Raw genomic sequence first — 25,741 nt, 5'->3', positions numbered from 1 at the left:
GCTGTTCCCATGTGTTCTGTGGTCTGCTGAAAACCAATTCCAAAGTCTGACTGGATTTCAAAATTTGAACTTGATTGCATTATTGTCACAATTGGGATAAAATGGAGTTTGCATTTGGGCAAAGGTTAAATCCATAAAGAAAGCAAGTGAGATCAGTGGCAAAAAAATCCATGCAGCTGCAAAGTTGCAAGGTGCTATCTCACACGGATACTAAGACTGATGTTACACATACCTATATGAAAGTCCAATGTTCATTTGGCAGCCACTTTTCTAACTATTTTAACAATTAAATGGCAAAGGAATCAGTTGGTGTTAAACTATTGTGCAATTTACAAGACTCATTCTGACCAAGGAATTGACTAAGCACAGAATTTTTGTGGAGGGATTAGGGTGTGAGGGGCCAGTACTCAATTGGTCGACTCAGAGAGAGACCTCCTGATATTTCAAGGAATGTATGTTATTATTGCATTAAAGATTGACACAAAATGCTGGAGTAACTCAGTGGGTGTGACAACATTTCTGGAGAAAAATGATGGGTAACGTTTCTTCAGACCCGAAACATCACCCATCCTTTTTCTCCAGAGATGCTGCCTGACCTGCTGAGTTATTTTTAAGAAGGAACTGCAGATGCTGGAAAAATCGAAGGTAGACAAAAATGCTGGAGAAGCTCAGCGGGTGAGGCAGCATCTATGGAGCGAAGGAATAGGCGACGCTTCCGGTCGGGACCCTTCTTCACATTGATTGTAGTAGGGGGGAGAAAGCTGGAAGAGAGATTGAGGCGGGATAAAGCCTGGCAAGTGATAGGTGGATACAGGTGAGGGGGAATTTGATTGGCAGATGGGTGGTCAAAGGCCAGATATGGGAGGAACACAGAAGGTGGTGAGGTAAGGAGGTCAGATGTAGAGATGCAGGTGGAAGGTGATGGGGGAAGAGGAAAGGGCTGTGGTTAATTACCTAAAATTGGAGAATTCAATGTTCATACCATTGGGTTGTAAGCTACCCAAATGGACACAAGGTGCTGTTCCTCCAGTTTGCGTGTGGCCTCACCCTGACAGCGGAGGAGGCCAAGACAGAAAGGTTGGTATGGGAAGGGGAAGTGGATCGGAACTGGGAGATCCAGCAGGCATTAATATTATTCTAGAATGATCAAGCAGGGAACCAAATGGAGAATTATTTTTAAAGTCTATTAGACTAAGTGCTCCCCAAATGCAATATTCAACCACTCACCCATTCCCCCAACGCAACCCGTTCCCCCAACGCAACCCATTCCCCAATGCAATATTCCACCACATACCCATAGCCCCCAACTGCGCAGGTGCTGCTCATTTCCCCTCATCCCCCAGCTCTCCCTCCCCTTCCTCTTCACCCTCCCTTTTCTTTCCCCTCTCCTCCTCCCTTCCTCAATTCCTCCCTCACGTCTCCCTCCCTCTCCTTTCCCCTACCCTCAGTCACCCCCTACCACCCTAAATAACTCCTATCCTCTCCCTACCCCCCTCCTATCCCTCTATCCCCCACCTGACCGACTCCTCACCTCCTTCTATCCCCCCCACTATCCCTCCTCATCACCCCCACATTGCTCCCTCTTCCTCCCTACACCCTCCTCTCCCTAATCGCCCCCACTCTCCCTCCTCACCTCCCCAGGATCTTTCCCCTCTCCTCCCCAATCCCTCCCTCACCTATCCCTCCCTTTCCTTTCCCCTACACTGTCACTCCCTCCCTTCATAGCTCTGCTCCCCTCCCTACCCCTCTCCTCTCCCTCTCCTCTCCCTCTATTCCCCCTCCTCCCTCACTGTCCCTCCTCACCTCCACCACTTTCCCCCCTCTCCCTCCCTACCCCCTCCTTTCCCTCAGTACCCCCACTCTCCCTCCTCACCTACCCAGGATTTCTCCTCTCCTCCTCCCCTGCCCAATCCCGCCCTCAACTCTCCCTCTCCTTTCCCCTACCCTCAGTCACTCCCTTCCTCCCTCCTTCCATAGCTTCTCTCCCCTCCCTACCCCCCTCCTATCCCTCTATCCCCCACCTCACCTCCCCCCATCTCCCCCACTATCCCTCCTCACCTCCCCCACTGCCCTCCTCTCCCTCTATTCCCCACTCCCTACCGCCCCCAATCCCCCCTCCTCTCCCTCTATTCCCCCTCCTCCCCCACTCTCCCCACTTGACCTCCCCCACTTTCGCCCCTCTCCCTCCCTACCACCTCATCTCCCACAATCCTCCCCTCTCCTTCCTCACCTCCCCAGGATCTCAAGGTTGCAGCCGTCGGCCTGAGAGCCATCCTCAGCACCCAGGCCCCGCATCGTCGGAGCCCAGGCCCCGGATCGTCGGTGCCCGCAGACGCAGCCCTAGCCACTCTCCACCCGGCAGAACATTGATCATGCACACTCTGCTCACTCCGCTCCTTCAGCTTTATTCTCCTCGCTGGGCTAGGCGAGCACCACCAGTGAGTGACAGTGGACGCGGCCAATCAGCGTGGCGATGGTGCAGGAAGGGGCATCGCTGTCCCGGCTGTGGCAGTGACTGACAGGAGAGGAGACCAATCTGCGTGACGGTGACTGATAGGAGAGGAGACAAATCTGCGCATGCGCGGTTTTTAAGATTTTTAAACCTTAATAACTTTTAAATATACCATCGATTGGAACAAAACTTGTTGCATTTGCAGCACAGGAGAATGGTGAGTAAGGTGGTGAAAAATTGTAGTGCTATCATATATCGTTTTTGCACAAATAGAAAAACCATGCTAACTGGAAGATAACAAGATCAGAGTTTTTGTTTTACATAAGATAGATAGATAGAAGATAGATGTCTACAGATGAAGAATAGTTGGATAATTGTTTGGATAGTTGTCTTAAAGTGAAAACTATTAATCCCTAGATGGAATAACCATGGAAAAACCATTAAAGGAATACAGTGAGAAGCATACATGTGTACAGTGCCCTGGTAAATTTGAGGTTAAGGCTTTGAGTTATACATATAAGCAAGCTGTGTGTTTTGAATCTCTAAGCTGGTTGATGGGAGGAGGTTTCAAATGAAGATAAACCACTTCCACAGAAAAAAAATCAGATGATGTGATAAGATGAACTGCTGCGTGCACCTGCTGCTCGCAGAAAAATAAAACGCTTTTAGTTTGGTTGTGGGAGGCTGGGAGAGATAGAAGCCTCAGTCCTCTTTGCCCTGCACCTGGTTGATACCCACCCTCTTTGGAGGACCAATGCAAAGATCTGTCAGCTCTCTGTGCTTGCGATCTCAGGACCCTCAACACATTGAGCTCTTTCTTTTTGAATGCATTCCTAACAACTTCAACTACTGATTGCGCATTAGTAACATTAAATTCGTCAAGTTTATTGGGGTTGAGGGCAGGAAGTAAATGCCTCCATATAAGGAGTATAGAATATTTGAAAAGGGTTAAGGTTTATTTATTAAAGCAATGAAAATCCTATTTAAAAAGGTGAAGAATTGTTAAAGATAATAATCTACTAAGGTGTAGGGATGGAACTGCAGGTGCTGGTTTATACTGAAGATAGACACAAAGTGCTGGAGTATCTCAACGGGTCAGGCAGCATGTCTGGAGAAAAAGGACAGGTGACGTATCGGGTCGGAAGCCATCTTCAAACTGATCGCCAACATTTTAATAACATAATAGAATTCCCAATAACTGCTGCTATTGCTTCATGATTCTGCTTATAATGACAACATGATAGTGAGTCCAAAGGATCCAGACTTCATTCCTGGCTTGATTTGAACTTCTTGGCACCACTGTAGAATGACACCAGCATTGGCCTCTGTTTCTCAAGATTAGCCACGGAAAATCAGCATCTGAATGTTTCTGACACCAGTAGCCCCGAAAATCAAACGGTGACAGACTGGAGCCTCACACCCAAGGTATTTACATCATAGAAATACAGACCTGCGTTATAATTGAGAACCCCTAAACAGCTGTATAATGACTTTATGAGACTATTACAATCAAAATATTTCAAACAGGAGTGAAGTATAACAAAATACTTCTAGGATAGACACAAAATGCTGGAGTAATTCAACGGGACAGGCCACATCTCTGGAGAGAACGAATGAGTGATGTTTCGGGTCGAGACACTTCTTCAGACTTCTGTTGGATTCATAACATTAAATGGGGAAGTTAATCTAGGCAACATTTACAAGCACAATGAGCAAACAAAGTTCAATTTGTGGTCTATTTATACATTGTGGCGGCTTGATTGCAATCATATATGTCCGAGGAGTGGTTGAGTTGGTGCAGGGAGCAGGGATTCAGATTTCAGGATCATTGGGATCTCTTCCAGGGCAGGGGTGACCTGTATCAAAGGGGTGGGTTGCACCTAAACTGGAGGGGGACCAACATCCTTGTGGGAAGGTTTGCTAATGCTACACGGGAGGGTTTAAACTAGATTGGCAGGGGGGTGGGATCTCGTGCAGGACAAAGGCACATGAGAGGCTAGAAGTTGGTATGGATGGTGGTGTGGGAAAGGTTAGTGGACTTAATGGGCAGGTGGAAGGCAGCGAGTGAGGAAGGAGGGTTGGTTTAAACTGCACGTATTTTAATGCAAGGGGCCTGACGGGTAAGGCAGATGAGTTTAGGGCATGGATCGGTCCATGCCCTAAACGAGCGACTGGGACGTTGTAGCCATGACTGAAACCTGGTTAAGGGAGGAGCAAGACTGGCAGCTCAATGTTCCAGGGTACAGGAGCTTCAGGGGTGAGGGAAAAAGAGGAGGGGGGGTGGGGTGCATGTTGGTTAAGGAGGATGTCATGGCTGTGTTCAGAGGTGACATTATGGACAGTTCGTCTAGTGAGGCTATATGGGTGGAGCTGAGGAACAAGAAAGAGATGATCACCTTGTTGGGGGTGTACTACAGACCCCCGAATAGTCAACGGGAATTAGAAGAACAAATGTGTCAGGAGATTGCAGACAGCTGCAGGTCAAATAATGTTTTTGTAGCAGGAGATTTTAACTTTCCCAATATAGACTGGGAACTTCACAGCATGAATGGTTTAGATGGGGTGCAATTCCTCGAAAGTGTTCAGGAACGTTTTCTTAAGCAGTATATGGAGGCCCCTACATGTGACAGGGCATCGCTGGATCTAGTATTGTGAAATTGGGAAGGGCAAGTTAATGAAGTGTGTGCGGGACCTTATCAAATGCTTTCTGAAAGTCTAGATACACTACATCCACTGGCACCCCTTCATCCATTTTACTTGTCACATCCTCAAAGAATTCCAGAAGATTAGCCAAGCATGATTTCCCCTTCGTAAATCCATGCTGACTTGGACTGATCCTGTTACTGCTATCCAAATGTATGGCTATCTCATATTTTATAATTGACTCCAGTATCTTCCCCATCACCGATATCAGACTAACTGGTCTATAATTCCCTGTTTTCTCTCTCCCACCTTTCTTAAAAAGTGGGATAACATTAGCTTTCCTCCAATCCACAGGAACTGATCCATGAGTCTATAGAACATTGGAACATGATCACCAATGCATCCACGATTTCTAGAGCCACTTCCTTAAGTACCCTGGAATGCAGACCATCAGGCCCTGGGGATTTATCAGCCTTCAGCCCCATCAGCCTATCCAACACCATTTCCTGCCTAATGTGGATTTCCTTCAGCTCCTCTGTAACCCCAGATCCTCTGGCCACTACTATATCAGGAAGATTGTTTGTGTCCTCCTTAGTGAAGACAGATCCAAAGTACCTGTTCAACTCATCTGCTATTTCCTTGTTCCGCATAATAAATTCACCTTTTTTGGTCTTCAAGGGTCCAACTTTGGTCTTAACTAATTTTTTTCCACTTCACATACCTAAAGAAGCTTTTACTATCCTGCTTTATATTCTTGGCTAGCTTACCTTCGTACCTCATCTTTTCTCCCTGTATTGTGTTTTTGGTTATCTTCTGTTGTTCTTTAAACATTACCCAATCCTCTTGTTTCCCGCTCATCTTTGCTACGTTGTACTTCTTCGCTTTAATTTTTATACTGCCCCTGACGTCCCTTGTCAGCCATGGTCGTCCCTTTCTCCTCTTGGAATCTTTCTTCCTCCTAGGAATGAACTGATCCTGCACCTTCTGTATTATTCCTAGAAACATTTTTGTTCCACTGTCATCCCTGCTACTGTATCTTTCCAGTCAACTTTGGCCAGCTCCTGCCTCATGGCTCCATAGTCCCCTTTATTCAACTGTAACACTCCGATCTACTCTTCTCCCTCTCCAATTGTAGATTAAACCGGACCATGTTATGGTCATTGCCTCCTAATGGCTCATTAACCTCGAGGTCCTTTATCAAATCTGGTTCATTACATAACACTAAATCCAGAATTGCCTTCTCCCTGGTAGGCTCCAATACAAGCTGTTCTAAGAATCCATCATGAAGGCACTCTACAAAGTCCCTTTCTTGGGGTCCAGTACCAACCTGATTTCCCCAGTCTACCTGCATGTTGAAATCTCCCATAACAACCACAGCATTACTTTTACTACATGCCAATTTTAACTCCTGATTCAACTTGCGCCCTATGTCCAGGCTACTGTTTGGGGGCCTGTAGGTTAGTCCCATTAGGGTCGTTTTACTCTTACAATTCCTTAGTTCTATCCATACTGACTCCACATCTCCTGTTTCAGTGTCACCCCTTGCAAGGGACTGAATTTCATTCCTCACCAACAGGGCAACCCCACCCCCTCTGCCCACCTGTCTGTCTTTTCGATAGGAGATATACCCTTGAATATTCAGTTCCCAGCCCTGGCCCTCTTGCAGCCATGTCTCAGTAATTCCCACAACATCATACTTGCCAGTTTCTAACTGAGCCTCAAGCTCGTCCACTTTAGTCCTTATACTTCGTGCATTCATATACAACACTTTGACCTCCGTATTCACTTCCCCCCTCGCACCGCTCGCAATTGGCCCTGACCGTACTCTATTGTCCATTCTAGAGAGAGGGTGACTCAAGAGTAAGTAGAGAGAGAGTGGGATCTCTCAGGTGGGATGAGTGTAGATATTGCATCTTGGTCAGCATCGGCAAGTTGCACCAAAGGACCTGTTGCCATGCTGTCCATGACTCTCTGATGATAAATGCATGTTAATACTGTCCAACATTACTATTAATTTCATTCCTCTTTATGACTTCCTTAATAATATATTCTAGCATTTTCCATACTAATAATGTCAGTATAGTTCAATTTATTCTCTTCCCTCTCTTTTCTGAAATAATGGGGTTACATTTGGTCCCTCTAATCTAATGGGGAAGTTCTAGAATCGATAGAATTTTAGAAACATAGAAAATTAGGTGCATGAGTAGGCCATTCGGCCCTTCGTGCCAGCACCATCATTCAATGTGATTATGGCTGATCATCTAAAATCAGTACCCCGTTCCTGCTTTTCCCCCACATCCCTTGATTCCTTTGACCCTAAGAACTAAATCTAACTATCTAACTCTCTCTTGACTACACTCACAACTGGTGTAATTACAATCTGGATGTAAGTCATCATGTCCTGGAGATTAATTGCCTTAATTCTCCTAGAAGAATTAGGCCATTCGGTCCTTTGAATCTGCTCTGTCAATTCATGCCAGATCTCTCTCTCCCTCCCAACCCCATTCTCCTGCCTTCCCCCCATTTTCATTTCCCTTCTCTACCTTTTGTGCTTGATTTAATTGTATTCATGTGCTGCAAATTATGAATTCATAACTTACGAGGAAAGCGGAGCACCTGAGGGAACCCACACAATCACAGGGAGAAGGTGCAAACTCCACACAGACAGCACCTGAGGTTAGAATTGAAGAGGAAGAAAATTGAACTTTATTGACTTCCATCACAGTGAAGCATGTGGATGCAATCCACTGTGATGGATGTTTATGTCAACTGTTATGTGGTTGTGTGGCTTGTTGCTTTTTACTTACCTGTAGTATGGCTGTATGGTAACGGAAATTTCATTGTGCCTTAATTGGTACAACTGACCTTGAAACCAGGTCTCTGGTGCTGTGAGGCAGCTTCTCTACCAGTTTCTGTGGGCTGAAGGGCCTGTTCCTGTGCTGTATTGTTCCATGTTCATGACTGACCTGTGTGATAGCTTTTCCAATTCAGACAGCAGTGTTCAGGTCTGGAATTAGGAGGTTTTTGTCAGTCTCCCTACCTGCTTCCACTACCTGCAACCTCCGGCAACCACCTGCAACCTCCGGGAACCACACGGAAACCTTGGATGGGGCGCAAAGTCTCCAGAGGTTTCCGTTCAGGTTTCCTAAGTGGAACAGGGGCATTAGAGACAGTCTCTTCATTATATTCAAGATTATTAACTAAATTCACCACCGGTGCATCAACTCCAGTGTCCGTTATCCACAAAATGCACTGCATTTATCGCTTACGCAAGTTATATAGCAACTCCAGCGCCACACATCTCCAAGCGAGGTTGGTATATTCCCCTCCGAGTTACATGCCATCCTCACTTGGAAATATATAGCCAGATCTTTTAGGTGCCAAGTGGATCTGCCTCCCCAACTGACCTGCAGAAATGCTTTCAATACAAGGGCTACGGTGGTTCAGAAAAAGTGCCCTATCAACGGCTTTTCATGGGCTATTGAAGTTGGGTATAAATCCTGGCCTTACTCAGTTGGGCCGATGGGCCTGTTTCCACGCTGCATGACACTATCCCTCTCTATTAGTCTATGAGTCTACTTGTGATGCTCAGATCCTGATAGATGAATAAATAAAAGTTCAAATCAGTAGCTAATTGTGGATCTGTAACTGAAAGTTTCATAATGAGCTTGCAGGAACTTACAGTAACTGTGGTCAAGGAGACAATTGTTAGCAACTCCCAGTCTCTCATTATCCATCTGAAAATCTTGCATTTGATCAAGTAGGAATGATCACAGATGATTTTTTTAAATTATATTAGATTAACTCTAATTGCATCACAAACAGATTTCCATCAAATGACCTATCGATTCATTTGCATAATCAGCGTTCCTTTGAAAGTTTTTCTGATTCTTTCTGCTCAGTTCATTGGAATATTCAGAGAACAAAACTATGCCTCCCACCACCTTTGCTATATTTAGCAATCCATTTCCTGACTGCAGCGCTGATGCGTCATATCTAAAATGTGAATAACATTTTTATGGTTTGTATCTAAAAATACACCTATTTTATGGGTTATATTGTTTAATTGTAGCACGAATGTTCATAAAGCTAATGAGGCAAATTTATAAGTTACAATCTTCTTCTTTTTGCGGATAGCGTGCACAGCCTAAAGTTGTGGGACAACATGTTCTATTTGATCTTATTTGATTGTGCACGCTAGGTTGATTGCATTAGTTGAAACAGGGCGGACCACGTGAAGGTTGCAATCTCCCACCCCATAAACAGATACATTAGAGTCAAGATTAGATAAAGGGGAGAGAATCCAGTGGATTATAGGCTAGTGAGCCCCACATGTGGTAGATAAGGTATTGGAGGGAACTCTTCAGGATAGGATTTCTGGAGCACTAATATGGGTGTTGTGGGCTGAAGGGACTGGTTTCCAGAGGGCTAGTATGTACATTGTGGGCCAAATGGATTATTGGGGTGGCAGCTCAGACACTCAAGCCTGATGTGCTGACAGCTCACACGGCTGGTGGGCTGGCAGTTGACTCACGGCTATTCCTTCAAATTTCATTTCAAGCAGGGTGCAAGGCCACCAAATGCAAGAGAGAATGGTGATTTTTTTAAACTTCAAGCCAAAGCTCCCAAGCCACCATTTGCTGTAAATAGCGCATTTCAACCTCAAGCCAAAGCACCCAAGCCACCATTTGCAGTAAGTAGTGCCTTTCAACTTCAAGCCAAAGCACCCAAGCCACCATTTGCAGTAAGTAGTGCCTTTCAACTTCATGCCACCATTTGCAGTAAGTAGTGCCTTTCACCTTGAAGCCAAAGCACCCAAGCCACCATTTGCAGTAAGTAGTGCCTTTCAACTTCAAGCAAAACACCCAAGCCACCATTTGCAGTAAGTAGTGCCTTTCAACTTGAAGCCAAAGCTCCCACCACCATTTGCAGTAAGTAGTGCCTTTCAACTTCAAGCAAAACACCCAAGCCACCATTTGCAGTAAGTAGTGCCTTTCAACTTGAAGCCAAAGCTCCCACCACCATTTGCAGTAAGTAGTGCCTTTCAACTTCAAACCAAAGCACCCAAGCCACAATTTGCAGTAAGTAGTGCCTTTCAACTTCAAGCAAAGCACCCACGCCACCATTTGCAGTAAGTAGTGCCTTTCAACCTCAAGCCAAAACACCCAAGCCACCATTTGCAGTAAGTAGTGCCTTTCAACTTCAAGCAAAACACCCAAGCCACCATTTGCAGTAAGTAGTGCCTTTCAACTTCAAGCCAAAGCTCCCTCCACCATTTGCAGTAAGTAATGCCTTTCAACTTCAAGCCAAAGCATCCAAGCCACCATGTGCAATAAGTAGTGCCTTTCGACTGCAAGCCAAAGCACCCAAGCCACCATTTGCAGAGTAGTGCCTTTCAACTTCATGCCACCATTTGCAGTAAGTAGTGCCTTTCACCTTGAAGCCAAAGCACCCAAGCCACCATTTGCAGTAAGTAGTGCCTTTCAACTTCAAGCAAAACACCCAAGCCACCATTTGCAGTAAGTAGTGCCTTTCAACTTCAAGCCAAGGCTCCCGCCACCATTTGCAGTAAGTAGGGCCTTTCAACTTCAAGCCAAAACACCCAAGCCACCATTTGCAGTAAGTAGTGCCTTTCAACTTCAAGCCAAAGCTCCCAAGCCACCATTTGCAGTAAGTAGTGCCTTTCAAATTTAAACCAAAGCTCCCAAGCCACCATTTGCAGTAAGTAATGCCTTTCAACTTCAAGCCAAAGCACACAACAACCATTTGCAGGCAGTGCCTTTTTACTTTAAAAAAAAAACATATTTTCATTTTCAAACCACATTAAGGGTACTCACAGTTGTGTAGACATTTGTTCAGTGTCATTCAGAGCTCAGAGAGACGTGACCCTTGGCTTCATCCATTTTGCAGAGAGTGAGTGAGGCACACTACTTCCTGGTTTTATAGTCCCTCCCCCTCCCTCCAGCAGGTGCAGCAGAGAGAATGGTGATTCTTTTAAACTTCAAGCCAAAGCTCCCAAGACACCATTTGCAATAAGTAGTGCATTTTGAACTTTAAACCTAAGCTCCCAAGCAACCATTTGCAGTAAATAGTGCATTTCAATTTCAAGCCAAAGCACCAAAGCCACCATTTGCAGTAAGTAGTGCCTTTCAACTTCATGCCACCATTTGCAGTAAGTAGTGCCTTTCAACTTCAAGCCAAAGCATCCAAACAACCATTTGCAGGAAGTGCCTTTTTACTTCAAACAAACCATATTCTCATTTTCAAACCACATTAAGGGTACTCACAGTTGTGTAGACATTTGTTCAGTGATATTCAGAGCTCAGAGAGATGTGACCCTTGGCTTCATCCATCTTGTAGAGAGTGAGGCACCCACACATTAAGTGGACTCACAGTTGTGTAGACATTTGTTCAGTGTTATTCAGAGCTCAGAGAGACGTGACCCTTGGCTTCATCCATCTTGCAGAGATTGAATGAGGCACACCACTTCCTGGTTTTATAGTCCCCCCCCCCTCCCTCAAGCAGGGGCAGCAGAGAGAATGGTGATTAAAAAAAAACCCATTAATATCTCTCTGATTTTCATCGATGGGAAAAATCCTCCGCACCCGTAAGGCGGAGGGGGGCTCTGGGCGAGGTGGCCAAAAATGACGGTCGTAGGTGGCAGCGTTCTGTCGGAAATCGCAGAACAGTAGGCCAAAAGCGCTCAAGATCAGAGATTTAGTAATATACTAGACTAAGTGGGACCCATTGGGTCCCAGCATCACACAGGAGGGCTGGTCATCCAACGCAATATTCCACCTTTCCACCAATTCTAATATTGGTGGCCAGTTGGGGGGTGGGGCTTTCTGGAGCGCTAGTATGGATGTTGTGGGCTGAAGGGACTGGTTTCCAGAGGGCTAGTATGCAAATTGTGCGCCAAATGGATTCTTGGACTGGCGTCTCAGTCAATCAAGCCTGTTGTGCTGGCAACTCACTCACTCACGGCTGGTGGGCTGGTAGTTGACTCACGGCTAATCCTTGAAATTCTATTTCAAGCAGGGTACAAGGCCACCAAATTCAAGTGCAGTTTCATACCATTTGAAGTAGGGTGCAAAGCCACTAAAGACAGCGAGTCATGACCTCTCCCTCCTCCATCTTGCAGAGACTGAGCCACACCCACATTTCCGGGTTTTATAACCCCTCCCCCCCCCCCCCACCGGAAAAGGTGTGGCTTTCATGGAGTGATTGACAGGAGAGAGATTCTCAACATTTAAAAAAAAACTAATAACACTTTTATTTTTCATTGATGGGAAGAATTCTCTGCATCTGCTCAGCGGAGGGGGACTGAGTAAGATGGCCAAAAATCACAGCCGTAAGTGGTAGCGTTTTATCTAAAATCAATATACAGTGCAAACAGGAAGTAAGTGCATTTACAGTAGTGCCTTTTAACTTCAAGCCAAAGCACCCAAGCCACCATTTGCAGTAAGTAGTGCATTTCAACTTCATGCCACCATTTGCAGTAAGTAATGCCTTTTAACTTCAAACCATTGCATCCAAGCCACCATTTGCAGTAAGTAGTGCCTTTCAACTTCAAACCACACCCAATCCACCATTAGCAGTAAGAGGTGCCTTTCAACTTCAAGTCAAAGCAACCAAGCCACCATTAGCAATAAATAATGCCTTTCAACTTCAAGCCAATGCACCCAAGCCACCATTTGCAGTAAGTAGTGCCTGTCAACCTCATGCCACCATTTGCAGTAAGTAGTGCCTTTCGACTTCAAGCCAAAGCACCCAAGCCACAATTTGCAGTAAGTAGTGCCTTTTCTACTTCATGCCAAAGCTCCAAGCCACCATTTGCAGTAAGTAGTGGCTTTCAACTTCATGCCACCATTTGCAGTGCCTTTCAACTTAATGCCAAAGCACCCAAGCTACAATTTGCAGTCAGTAGTGCCTTTCAACTTAAAGCCAAAGCACCCAAGCCATCATTTGCAGTAAGTAGTGCCTTACAAATTCAAGCCACCATTTGCAGTAAGTGGTGTCTTTCAACTTCAAGCCACACCCAAGCCACACCCAAGCTACCATTTGCAGTAAGTAGTGCCTTTCCACTTCAAGTCAAAGCAACCAAGCCACCATTTGCAGTAAGTAGTGCCTTTCAACTTCAAGCCAAAGCTCCCAAACCACCATTCGCAGTAATAGTGCCTTTCAACTTCAAGCCAAAGCACCAAAGCCTCCATTTGCAGTAAGTAGTGCCTTTCAACTTCAAGTCAAAGCTCCCAAGCCACCATTTGCAGTAAGTACTGCCTTTCAACTGCAAGCCAAAGCACCCAAGCCACCATTTGCAGTAAGTAGTGCCTTTCAACTTCATGCCACCATTTGCAGTTAGTGCCTTTCAACTTCAAGCCACAATTTGCAGTAAGTAGTGCCTTTCAACTTCAAGCCAATGCACCCACGCCCCCATTTGCAGTAAGTAATGCATTTTAACTTCAAGCCATTGCACCCAAGGAGCGCTAGTATGAATCATTTTAGAACCAATAAATATTTTTTTTGCAAGCTTTAGAACCAATAGAGACAATTTTTGTACGCTTTAGAACCAATAGTCATTTTTTTGCAAGCTTTAGAACCAATAGAGACACATTTTGCAAGCTTTAGAACCAATGGACACTTTTTTTGCAAGCTTTAGAACCAATAGACACATTCTGCAAGTATTTTAGAACCACTAAGGGCACATACATTTGAGTAGACATGTGTTCAGTGTTATTCACAGCTCAGTGAAACGTGACCCTCTGCCTTCCTCCATCTTGAAGAGACTGTGTGGCACACCACTTCCTGGTTTTATAGTCCCTCCCCCCTGCCGCCAGCGGGGGCAGCAGAGAGAATGGGTAATTTTGTAAAAACATTAATATCTCTGTCATTTTTAATCGACGGGAAAGATCCTTGGCACACATGCGGCGGAGGGGGGCTCTGAGCGAGGTGGCCAAAAATGACGGCCGTAGGTGGCGGCGTTCTCTCGGAAATCACAGCACAGATGGCCAAAACCGGTCAAGAACAGACTTTTAGTAATATAGATACTGCAACTGCCATGCATCTGCCCACACACTCAACCTGTCCAGGTCACCCTGCAACCTCCTAACATCCTCTTCACAGTTCACACTGCCACCCAGCTTTGTGTCATCTGCAAACTTGCTAGTGTTGCTCCTAATTCCCTCTTCCAAATCGTTAATATATATGGTAAACAGTTGTGGCCCCAACACTTAGCCTTGCGGCACTCCACTCGCCACTGCCTGCCATTCTGAAAAGGACCCGTTCACTCCTACTCTTTGCTTCCGGTCTGCCAACCAATTTTCTATCCATGTCAACACCCTACCCCCAATACCATGTGCTCTAATTTTAGTCACCAGTCTCCCGTGCGGGACCTTATCAAATGCTTTCTGAAAGTCTAGATACACTACATCCACTGGCACCCCTTCATCCATTTTACTTGTCACATCCTCAAAGAATTCCAGAAGATTAGTCAAGCATGATTTCCCTTTCATAAATCCATGCTGACCTGGACTAATCCTTTTACTGCTATCCAAATGCCCCGTTATTACCTCTCTAATAATTGACTCCAGCATCTTTCCCACCACCGAAGTCAGGCTAACTGGTCTGTAATTCCTCGTTTTCTCTCTCGCTCCTTTCTTGAAAAGTGGGATAACATTAGCTATCCTCCAATCCACAGGAACTGATCCTGAATCTATTGAACATTGGAAAATGATCACCAATGCGTCCACTATTTCTAGAGTCACATCCCTGAGGACCCGAGGATGCAGACCATCAGGCCCAGGGGATTTATCATCCTTCAGTCCCATTAGCCTACCCAATACTATTTCTCGCCTAATGACAATTCATTTCAGTTCCTCTACCCCCTTAGATCCTCCAGTAAATCTGGGAGATTGTTGGTGTCTTCCTTAGTGAAGACAGATCCGAAGTACCTATTCAACTCTTCTGCCATTTCCTTGTTGCCCATAATAATTTCACCCATGTCTGCCTTCAAGGGACCCACATTTGACTTTGTAAGAAAGGCCTATGACGGTGTCAAAAATATTATATACCTTGCAGGGCTCTCACTTAATTTTTTTTCCCTGATGCCAGCCGGGCAACCTTGGCAGCTTTTTAAGTTGCCAAATGACAGTTTAGGTGGTCATTTAAGACGGCTTGCATGAAGCGTGCGATAATGTGCTCGGACGAAGTGCGTAGTTACCAGTCGGTGAGACCAAGCGCAGGCTTGGCGATCGCTTTGCCCAACATCTCCACTCAGTTCGCAATAACCAACCTGATCTCCCGGTGGCTCAACACTTCAACTCCCCTTCCCATTCCGAATCCGACCTTTCTGTCTTGGGCCTCCTCCATGGCCAGAGTGAGGCCCACCGTAAATTGGAGGAGCAGCACCTCATATTTTGCTTGGGTAGTTTACACCCCAGCAATATGAACATTGACTTCTTCAATTTTAGGTAATCCCTGCTTTCTCCTCCCCTTCCCAGCTCTCCCTCAGCCCACTATCTCCGCCTCTTCCTTTCTACTTCCCATCCCCCCCACCTCACATCAGTCTGAAGAAGGGTCTCGACCCGAAACGTCGCCTATTTCCTTCGCTCCATAGATGCTGCCTCACCCGCTGAGTTTCTCCAGCATTTTTGTCTACCCATTCACACAAGTTCTGTTATCCCACTTTCCTCACCCACTCCCTACACATTAGGGGCAATTTTACAGAGACAAGTTAACCTACAAAGCCAATGCATCTTTGGGATGTGGGAGGAAACCCACACGCTTGCAGGGAGAATGTGCAAATTGAACACAGACAGTGCCCGAGGACAGGATCGAACACAGATCTCTGGCGTGTGAGGCAGCAAGCTTACCAGCTGTGCCACTATATTTTGTTTTCCAACACACAAAAAATTATACGTTGATAACTTTGGTTACTTAAAAATGAAAATATCCATTTTCAGTTTTAAATCTCCAAGTGATGCTTCTTCTTCTTCTTGTTCTTCTTCTTGCGTATGGCATGCACAGCCTAAAGTTGTAGGACAACTTGTTCTATTTGATCTTACTTGATTGTGCCCGCCAGATTGATAGCATTCGTCGAAACAGGGCGGACCACGTGAAGGTTGCAATCTCCCACCCCCAAGTGACGCAATGTCCCCCTTTACAGCTACTGTCTGTTTTAATTAAGTTCAAGACTATGGGGCAGTACATTAGCCATAAAGTTGCTGCCTAAAAGCGCCAGAGACCCGGAATTGATCCTGAATATGGGTGCTGTCTGTATAGAGTTTGCTCCTTTTCCCTTTGATCGCATGGGTTTTCTCCAGGTGCTCTTGTTTCCTTCCACATTCCAAAGGTGTGCAGGAACCTATTTCAGACCCAACCCAAAACGTAATATTTTCCTTTCGTCCAGAGATTCTGTCTGACCTGTTGAGTTACTCCAGCTTTTTGTGTCTATCTTCAGTTTAAACCAGCATCTGCAGTTCCTTCCTACACACACGATACTATACGATAGAACTTTATTAATCCCAGGAGGGAAATTGTGTGAGTGTGTGTGGATATATATATTACACACACACACACACACACACACACACACACACACACACACACACACACACACACACACACACACACACACACACACACACACACACACACACACACACACACACACACACACACACACACACACACACACACACACACACACAATTATATATTTATATAGTTATATATTCATATATAAATATACATCATTTTGTTTTCTCGTTTATAACATTGTTTACAGAGTACTATGTTTACATATTCTGTTGTGCTGCTGCAAGTAAGGATTTTATTGTTCTAACTGGGACGTGAGAGAATAAAACACTCTTGACTCTTGACTTGCGTCGCTAATGTGTGGGATAGAACTAGTGTACGGGTGATCGGTGGTCGGCATGGACTCGGTGGGCCGAAGGGCCTGTTTCCATGCTGTATCTTTAAATTAAACTAACAACACTAAAACCAGAGGGAGTCTAAAGAAGGGTCTCTACCTGAAACGTCACCCAATTTCTTCTATCCAGAGACGCTGGCTGCTCCATGGAATTCCCCCGCACAATTAAAGCATGGAATAGTTTTCACCCTACCATAGTTACCCAACCAGACGCAACTAAATTTAAGGTACCTCTCTTTTCCCCAAGAACCATTTTTTGCTTAAGTCCAAGTCAAGAGTCAAGAGAGTTTGATTGTCATGTGTCCCAGGTAGGACAATGACATTCTTGCTTGCTGCAGCACAACAGAATATGTAAACATAATACAGAACAGGAGATAAAAGTTCAGTGTGTTTATATACCATAGACCATATATATACACAGTAAATAAACAGATAAAATGCAATGGGCTGTTATTGTTCAGCCCTCCACCACCTCCAGTTTAAATTCCATTTAGAATATTTATGGAGGACCAGGAAACCAGAAACAAGAGTTACTCCAGGGAGTTACTCCAGATCCAGGGTCAGGGAGCGATTCTGTGTTGGTTTTCAGCGGTCGCGGAGAGGCGGCGACTGGACAGCAATGGCGGCCAGATCGCCCACAATTCATAGCGAGGGAGAAAGTGACCAGTGCCGACCAGTTGCCGTGGCAGTGCGCATGCGTAGGGTGGCCGATGATGTGCTGGCCGTGGTTGTGCGCTTGTGCAGGGGTGGGGATGTGCTGGCCGTTGCAGTGCGCATGTGCAAGGCGGCCTGTCGTGCCAGTGGATGAGGAGCGAGCGGGGAGCGGAGACCCGGCGGCCCGGACACGGATACGGATGGTGGGCGGAGACGGAGAGTGACAGACAGAGAGAGAGATAGGGGGGCCGCCCAGAGTTGAACGGCAGGTGTCCTGCCTTGGCCGGAGGCCGCCTAGATTTCGAGGCCCTAAGCTTCAGCCTATGAAGCCTAGTGGTAAATCCGGCTCTGCGAAGCCCCCCTAGATCTCGAGGCCCTAAGCTTAAGCTTGTCAGGGTTATACGTAATTCCGGCCCTGTTAGGAGCTATATCAAACTCTCTCTTGAAAACATCCAGTGAATTGGCCTCCACTGCCTTCTGTGGGAGAGAATACCACAGATTCACAACTCTCTGGGTGAAAATGTTTTTCCTCATCTCAGTCCTAAATGGCCTACCCCTTATTCTTAAACTGTGACCCCTGGTTCTGGATTCCCCCAACATCGGGGACATTTTTTCTGCATCTAGCCTGTCCAATCCCTTAAGAATTTTATATGTTTCTATTTGGGATTTGACATTGGTATGATGTACACATCCAACAAATAACTAATAAAAAAATCCTCATCACATTTTCTGAAATAATGCCAATGTGCTCTAGGATCTGGAGACTCATAACTTTTTTGTGGGGCAGACAGGAGCAGAAACAGGACCGTTGGCCCATCGAGTCCGCACCAACCAATGATCCCCGCACATTAACGCTGACCAACACAGCAGGGACAATTTACGCTTATACCAAGCCTACAAACCTGTACATCTTTGGAGTCTGGGAGAAAACTGAAGATCTCGGAGAAAACACAGGCGGTCACGGGGAGAATGGACAAACTTCGTACAGACAGCACCCGTAATCGGGATGGAACCCGGGTCTCCGGTGCTGCAAGTGCTGTAAGGCAGCAAATATACTGCTGTGCCACCGTGCCGACACAATTATTGTCAATTCCTGGCCTCTGCTGCAGTGAATGGGCCAGTAAGCGAAGTCGCCTTCCACCCTATCTGTCTGGCCTAGGCCACCTGGCTGGTTACCGATGGGCTATTGAATTAAGATGCCTTCTCTACACTGCTGGGACTCCCTTTGCTTGCAAAGTTTGCCCAAGATCACCGTCCACTCCATCAAAGGGATTGCAGACTCCAATGTATACATCCTGCGTACATTCTAACAGCATAAACACTTTGAAACTATCCGCAAAACTTGTTTACTATGAATATTCTCTCTTTGCTTAAAATAGCATGATGTTCTAAAATGTTCAATTTTCTGTACTGAACGATTTTAAACCAGCCCATCACACCGACCAGTTTCCCCACTATTGACTCAATCTGCATTTCACACTTCCTTGTGAAAACAGCCAACATAATCAAGGACCTTTCTCACCCTGGTTATTCCATCTTCTCTCTGCTCTCACATGTATAGGGGGCCTTGAAATTAATGGAGGCAAGTGGAATTCATGTAGATAGGCATGAAGATACAGAAATTTGAAAGTGTATATCACCAGACACAAGAATAGCTTCTACCCCTCTTTTGTCAGGCTTCTGAACGGTCCTTCCATATGCTAGGGTACATCACTTTCTTCCAACTTGCCTCATTTCGAACATTGGACATTTTTCTGTGGAATTGCAACACTATAATGCTAAGAAACTATATTCTGCACTCTGGTATCTTCTCTTCCCTTTATATTTTGTTCATGTGTTTAGTTTGTATTCATGTATAGTATTATCTGATCTGATTGGATGGCAAGCAAACAAAGGTTTTTTCTCACCATACCACACCATTTGTAACAAAAATAAACCTAAACAACTTTCTGTGAAACTGATGACAAGCAATCATTAAATAACAAGATGAATTTTATTTTACCTCTGGACCTTTTCCTCCCTCCACCATCAACTTCATTCTTTCAGAAATATTCACAAAACATTAACATCCAACAACATTTTCTGTTCCCCATCATCAACCTCTCAATCTCTTTCCTGTTCTACCTACATTAAATGCCCAGTGTATTCTTTTTCATTCTTTTGGGGATCTGAGGGGTTAATATTTCACAAAAAGAGTTGTTCTCATTCTTTTTATCTTTTTGATATGACACATGATCTCCAGGAATTCAAGTTAAGTTGTACTCCAACTTTTAAAATAATTTTAGTTATAATTATGATAAAGTTGCAGTTTTTCATGTAAATTGGCAGTATTAAATATAGACACATTAAATGATATATTAAGGATTGATTCCGTCTGAATTGACAGGTTCAGTTTAAGGATTTCTGAGCAAAAGAAATGAAAAGGAAAATAGAAATTCGCCCCATAACTGAGACACTTCTAAGCAAGTGGTTGTTAATTTCTCTGCATCATTTGTAAGAAAGGAAAGGAAGGGACTAACTGTATGAAAGAAAGTTTGTTTCAAAGGGCTAGAAGTATTTTACCTCCATTAACTTCAGGGAAGAACTTTCCAACTTTGGACTTTGAAATGAATAATAAACTGATCGCTCCATCATTGGACATACATTTCTGAGTCATATAAAGGAGTTTGGCTAGGGCAGAAATGATGAAAGCAGGAAATGCTAAATACAAGTCTAACTTGTGGTGTAGTTGTGATTACTTGGAAATGAAGTAAGTGTTCCTGTGGAAAGTACGTATGCCAATGTTAGTATGTGAAAGTGAAGTCTGCAGATTGGCTGGATTTTATGTCTAAAAATTATATGGGTGTTTGAAAATCAAACTAACTGCACTTGCTCGAAGTATAAAATAAAAACAGAAAATGCTGAAAATACTCCGCAGGCCAGGCCACATCTCCGGGAAGTGAAACAGAGTTAATATTTCAGGACAAAGACCTTTCAAACAAATGTTAACTCTGTTTTTCTTCCCACAGATTGGCCTATCTTGATGAGTATTTACAACATTTTCTGCTAAATGGGTGGTTGATGTGTAAGTGATGTGTAATAATGTGTAACAATGCAACAAAACTAAAATATGTCTGATATTTCAAAACATAAAACAATATCTGTTAGAATGAGCCAAACACTGTGAGGACACTAGATCGCATGAGATCCAGGGAGAGTTAGCTAACTGGATACTGCAGGTCAGGCGGCATCTCTAGACGACGTGGATAGGTGATGTTTCAGTTGGGGACCCTTCTTCCAACCCAAAATATCACCTATCATGTCCTCTGAAGATGCCGCATGACCTGCTGAGTTACTCCAGCACTTGGGTCCCTTTATGTAACCCACATCTGCAGTTGTTTGAGTCTAACTGGATACAGAAATAGCTTCAGGGTAGGAACTGGACTGGAGGCCTGTGACTAGTGGTGTGCCTTGGGTCAGTGCTGGGCCATTGCTCGCTGTCATACTATCAATGATCTGGATGAGAATAGGTTTGCAGGTGACACTAAAATAGGTGGATTTAGGGGAATGAAGATGGCTATCAAGAATTACATCATGAACGTGATCGTGAAGGCATGTAGGCCAAGGAACAGCAAATGGAGTTTAATCCAGATAAGTGTACATTGTTGCACTTTGAGAAGCTAATCCAGAAATCTCCCATGCACCGTGAAAGTAGGGCCCTTGGGAGTGTCGCAGAGCAGAGGGATCGAGGAGCACAACTATACAATGCCCTGAAAGTCGTGTTGCAGGTAGATAGAGTGGTGTAGAGGGCTTTTGGCACAATGGCCTTCATCAGTCGGGAACTGTAGATGCTGGAATCTTGCACAGAACACAAAGTGCTGGAATATCTCAGCAGGTCAGGTAGCATCTCTGGAGGATAGACGCAAGGTGCTGGAGTAACTCAGCGGGTCATCTCTGGAGAAAAAGAAATGGTGACGTTTCCGGTTGGAATGCTTCTTCAGACTGGGATTCTGAAGAAGGGTTCCAACCCGAAACATCGCTTATTCATTTTCTCCAGAGATACAGCTTGACCTGCTGAATTACTCTCGTATTTTGTGTCTATCTTCGGTATAAACCAGCGTCTGCAGTTCCTTCCTAAGTATCTCTGGAACACATGGATGGGCAACGTTTCAGGTTGGGCTCCTTCTTCAGCTTGATTGTAGTAGGAGGAGAGTGCTGGAAGAGAGGTGGAGAGGTGGGGGTGTTGGTGGAGACTTTTGCAGCTTGTTCCGTCCATGACTTGAACAGGCTGCCTTCTACCATAAAACTATTTCAGCTCTGATTGGCTGAGGATGATATGAACGAGAAACCCAATGACATATCCTAGAGATGGTCAGAAATTACTGCAACGAGTTTCCATTCCCAGGACATAACACCCAGCGTGTCCTGGAATTCATACTGGTTTTACCAGAATCCAGTGTTACTCGAATTTCCCACAACGTTCATTAGCAAACATAAAATCTCCCATCAATCAGCTCAACTCATTGTAATTTAGTCAACTAATGACTATAATGCGACCATTTTGGCCACGCAAAGCCAGAATTATTTCCTTCTTGCTGCCACTCTGCCAAAGCCAGAAACCAATTTAAGCAGAAAATGTATTTATGTAATACCTGCATAAGACGGAGAAAAAATGAGTGAGTGTAATGGGCCGCTAGCTCTGGCTCATCAACCAAAAGCGGCTCAACTGATAGCATTTTAACATTGAAACTGAATTTAAAGTGATCTAAAGTAATTGTAACATTTATTGTGAAACAGACCCGAGTGTGGCTTCACCAGAATGTCGGTCACCACACCTGCAGATCATTGACAATATGGATTCATGTGATCACAGGTGCCCATTCACCCAACATTGTAAGGCACAATGTGACAAATTGACCCATTCCATTCTGGGACATGGATGATTTTGTGGGTGGGTATTGTTCACAAGGTCATAAATTATAGTAGTAGAATCAAGCCATTCGGCCCATCAAGTCTACTCCGCCATTGGCTGATCAAGTCAAGTCAAGTCAAGTCAAGTTTATTTGTCACATACACATATGAGATGTGCAGTGAAATGAAAGTGGCAATGCTCGCGGACTTTTGTGCAAAAAGACAAACAACCAAACAAACTATAAACACAATCATAACACACATATACCTTTACATAATAAATAATGGAAGGAAAAACGTTCAGTAGAGTTAGTCCCTGGTGAGATAGGCATTTACAGTCTCAGTCATATAAAAAATGGCCTCTGGGAAGAAACTCCTTCTCAACCTCTCCGTTCTCACCGCATGGCAACGGAGGCGTTTGCCTGACCGTAGCAGCTGGAACAGTCCGTTGCAGGGGTGGAAGGGGTCTCTCATGATATTGTTGGCTCTGGAGTTGCACCTCCTGATGTATATCAGGTTTTCTTAAATCTTTCTCTCCCTCCTAACCCCATTCTCCTACCTTCTCCCCACAACCCCTGACACCCTGTATTGGGTAAATTGACTTGTTGTATAGACTTTTAAAACAACATAAATTATTACAGATAATTAAATGCAAGATGATAGTCAGTTAAAACTTAAATTCTTTAGAACATAGAATATAGAACAGTACAGCATAGAAACATGCCCATCGGCCCACAATATCTATACAGAACATGATGCCAAGATAAACTAATCTCCTCTGCCTGCACATGATCCATATCCCTCCATTCCCTTTGTATCCATGGGCCTATCTATAAATCTCCCCAATGCCACTATGCAATGTGCCTTCAAAACTTGATACACTTCCATCAGATCTCCCCTCAACCTTTGGCATTTCAGAGAAAATAAACCATGTTTTGTGCTATTTATTTTCATTACATAGTCCCAGATTACAATCTCAAAATTAATGTGCAAATTAATGCCATCAGAGGTGAATGTTGCTATGTTTTCAAATGATGAATTTCTATGGCCACCATTTGTTCTTACATTTTTCTGAAACCCTATAAATCTCTCTGAAAATTTTCTTCCAAATGATAACATTTGTGGATGCACAATATTTTTTTGGGGTTTCAAAGAACACAACGTCAATGGCACATTTCTGTTACCTGCTATATTGTGCTATCATCTCTCCAGTTAATACAGTGTTGTTGCTGAACAAATTCCTCTCTCCTCAGACCATACCATCCAGTCGGTGTTTTGCTGCTGCTGCACTGTTCAAAAGCGGTAAGCTGTGCCTTTAATACCTTTCAGCTAAATGTATATTTCAAATATTTGTGTTGAGCATCTATGGCCTACAGTAACATGGTTAATGCCTTCTTTACTTTTGTTCAATTTTAGTGCAGTCACGACTCAGATGAGCCTGGAAGATAATGCGGATCTCATGGACGAGTATCCCTTGAGAGAGCGCCAGTCATCGTATCCTTCATCAAATATTTACAGAGTACGTTAAACATTTTTGTAATGTTTTCATAATAAATGATACAGGATATAACTTGCACGTAACACGACTGTATATACAGCTGGGAGAGACATTTATCACAACAGTCACACAAAGGCAACTTTCACTTCACTTCACCATTTACAAGATGCATCCACTGCACTGGGAAAGCTTTCAAAGATGTAGAAACAGATCGTCTTTATGATCATAAGACAAAGGAGCAGAATTAGGCTATTTGGCCCATCGAGTCTGTTCCGCCATTCAATCATGGCTGATATGTTTTTCCCTCTCAACGCCATTCTCCTGCCTCTCCCCATAATATATGACACCCTTAATAATCAAGAATCTATCAATCTCTGCTTTAAAAATACCCAATGACAGTCTCCACAGCCATCTGTGGCAATGAGTTCCAAAGATACACCACCCTCTGGCTGAAGAAATTCCTCTTCATCTCCTTTCTAAAGGTATGTCCTTTTATTGAAAGGCTGTGGCCTCCGATCCGAGACACTCCTACTACTGGAGTACCCTCTTCATATCCAGGCCTCTGCCTAGTTGAATTATGACTGATTTTTGTTATTTTGGGGGTATATATATTTTGCACTGATTAACAGTATTTTTAACAGTTGCAATATGTTTATTATCTTACGATGCTGTGTCACTGGGCAGGTGAACAGGACAGTGGGGGTCCCATCGAGAAGGAAGCCTCCCCCACCTCCCCAGGCTGATGAGGAGGATGGAGGAGAGGTCCGTGTGATTGCACTGTATGAATTCTGTGCCCAGGAACCCACTGACCTGAGTGTCAGGAGGTATGAAGAGTACATGATACTTCAGAAGCATGACCCTCACTGGTGGAAAGCGAGAGACAAGGATGGGTAAGAATTAGTTTTGCCATATTTGATACAATATAGAGTGTACATTTTTGAGGGACCTTTAGTTGGATTTAGCAAGCAGCTCGGGTGTTAAGGTGTCGGAGGCTATGGGGAGAAGGCAGGAGTTTAGGAGGGGGAGATAGGTCAGCTATGATTGAATGGTGGAGTAGACTTGATGGGCCAAATCGCTTAATTCTACTCCTATCCCTTATGACCTTATGACCCAGACTGATTCCTGGGATGTCAGGTCTTTCATATGAAGGAAGACTGGATAGACTTGGCTTGTACTCGCTAGAATTTAGAAGATTGAGGGGGATCTTATAGAAACTTACAAAATTCTTAAGGGGTTGGACAGGCTAGATGCAGGAAGATTGTTCCCGATGTTGGGGAAGTCCAGAACAAGGGGTCACAGTTTAAGGATAAGGGGGAAATCTTTTAGGACCGAGATGAGAAAAACATTTTTCACACAGAGAGTGGTGAATCTGTGGAATTCTCTGCCACAGAACGTAGTTGAGGCCAGTTCATTGGCTATATTTAAGAGGGAGTTAGATGTGGCCCTTGTGGCTAAAGGGATCAGGGGGTATGGAGAGAAGGCAGGTACAGGATACTGAGTTGGATGGTCAGCCATGATCATATTGAATGGCGGTGCAGGTTCGAAGGGCCGAATGGCCTACTCCTGCACCTATTTTCTATGTTTCTATGTTTCTATGACCTCATGTTTGTATTTTGCACTTTCTCCCTGTGACAGTGTGGGTTTCTTGCAGGTGCTCTAGTTTCCTCCACATCCC

General features: G+C 44.5%; 1 protein-coding gene across 1 annotated transcript in view; it reads left to right on the top strand.

Moving 5' to 3' along the window:
- Nucleotides 1–25,741, top strand: part of LOC116974472 (tyrosine-protein kinase TXK-like) — a 50,731-nt gene that overhangs the window by 5,605 nt on the left and 19,385 nt on the right. The window contains exons 2-4 of the mRNA XM_033022967.1: nucleotides 23,822–23,870; nucleotides 23,985–24,087; nucleotides 24,751–24,956. Coding sequence (XP_032878858.1) covers nucleotides 23,822–23,870; nucleotides 23,985–24,087; nucleotides 24,751–24,956 — 358 coding nt within the window. The remainder of the gene's footprint in view (nucleotides 1–23,821; nucleotides 23,871–23,984; nucleotides 24,088–24,750; nucleotides 24,957–25,741) is intronic.

Source organism: Amblyraja radiata, chromosome 1 (genome assembly GCF_010909765.2).
Source record: "Amblyraja radiata isolate CabotCenter1 chromosome 1, sAmbRad1.1.pri, whole genome shotgun sequence".
NCBI lineage: Eukaryota > Metazoa > Chordata > Chondrichthyes > Rajiformes > Rajidae > Amblyraja > Amblyraja radiata.
This window is presented reverse-complemented; position numbering and strand designations above follow the sequence as displayed.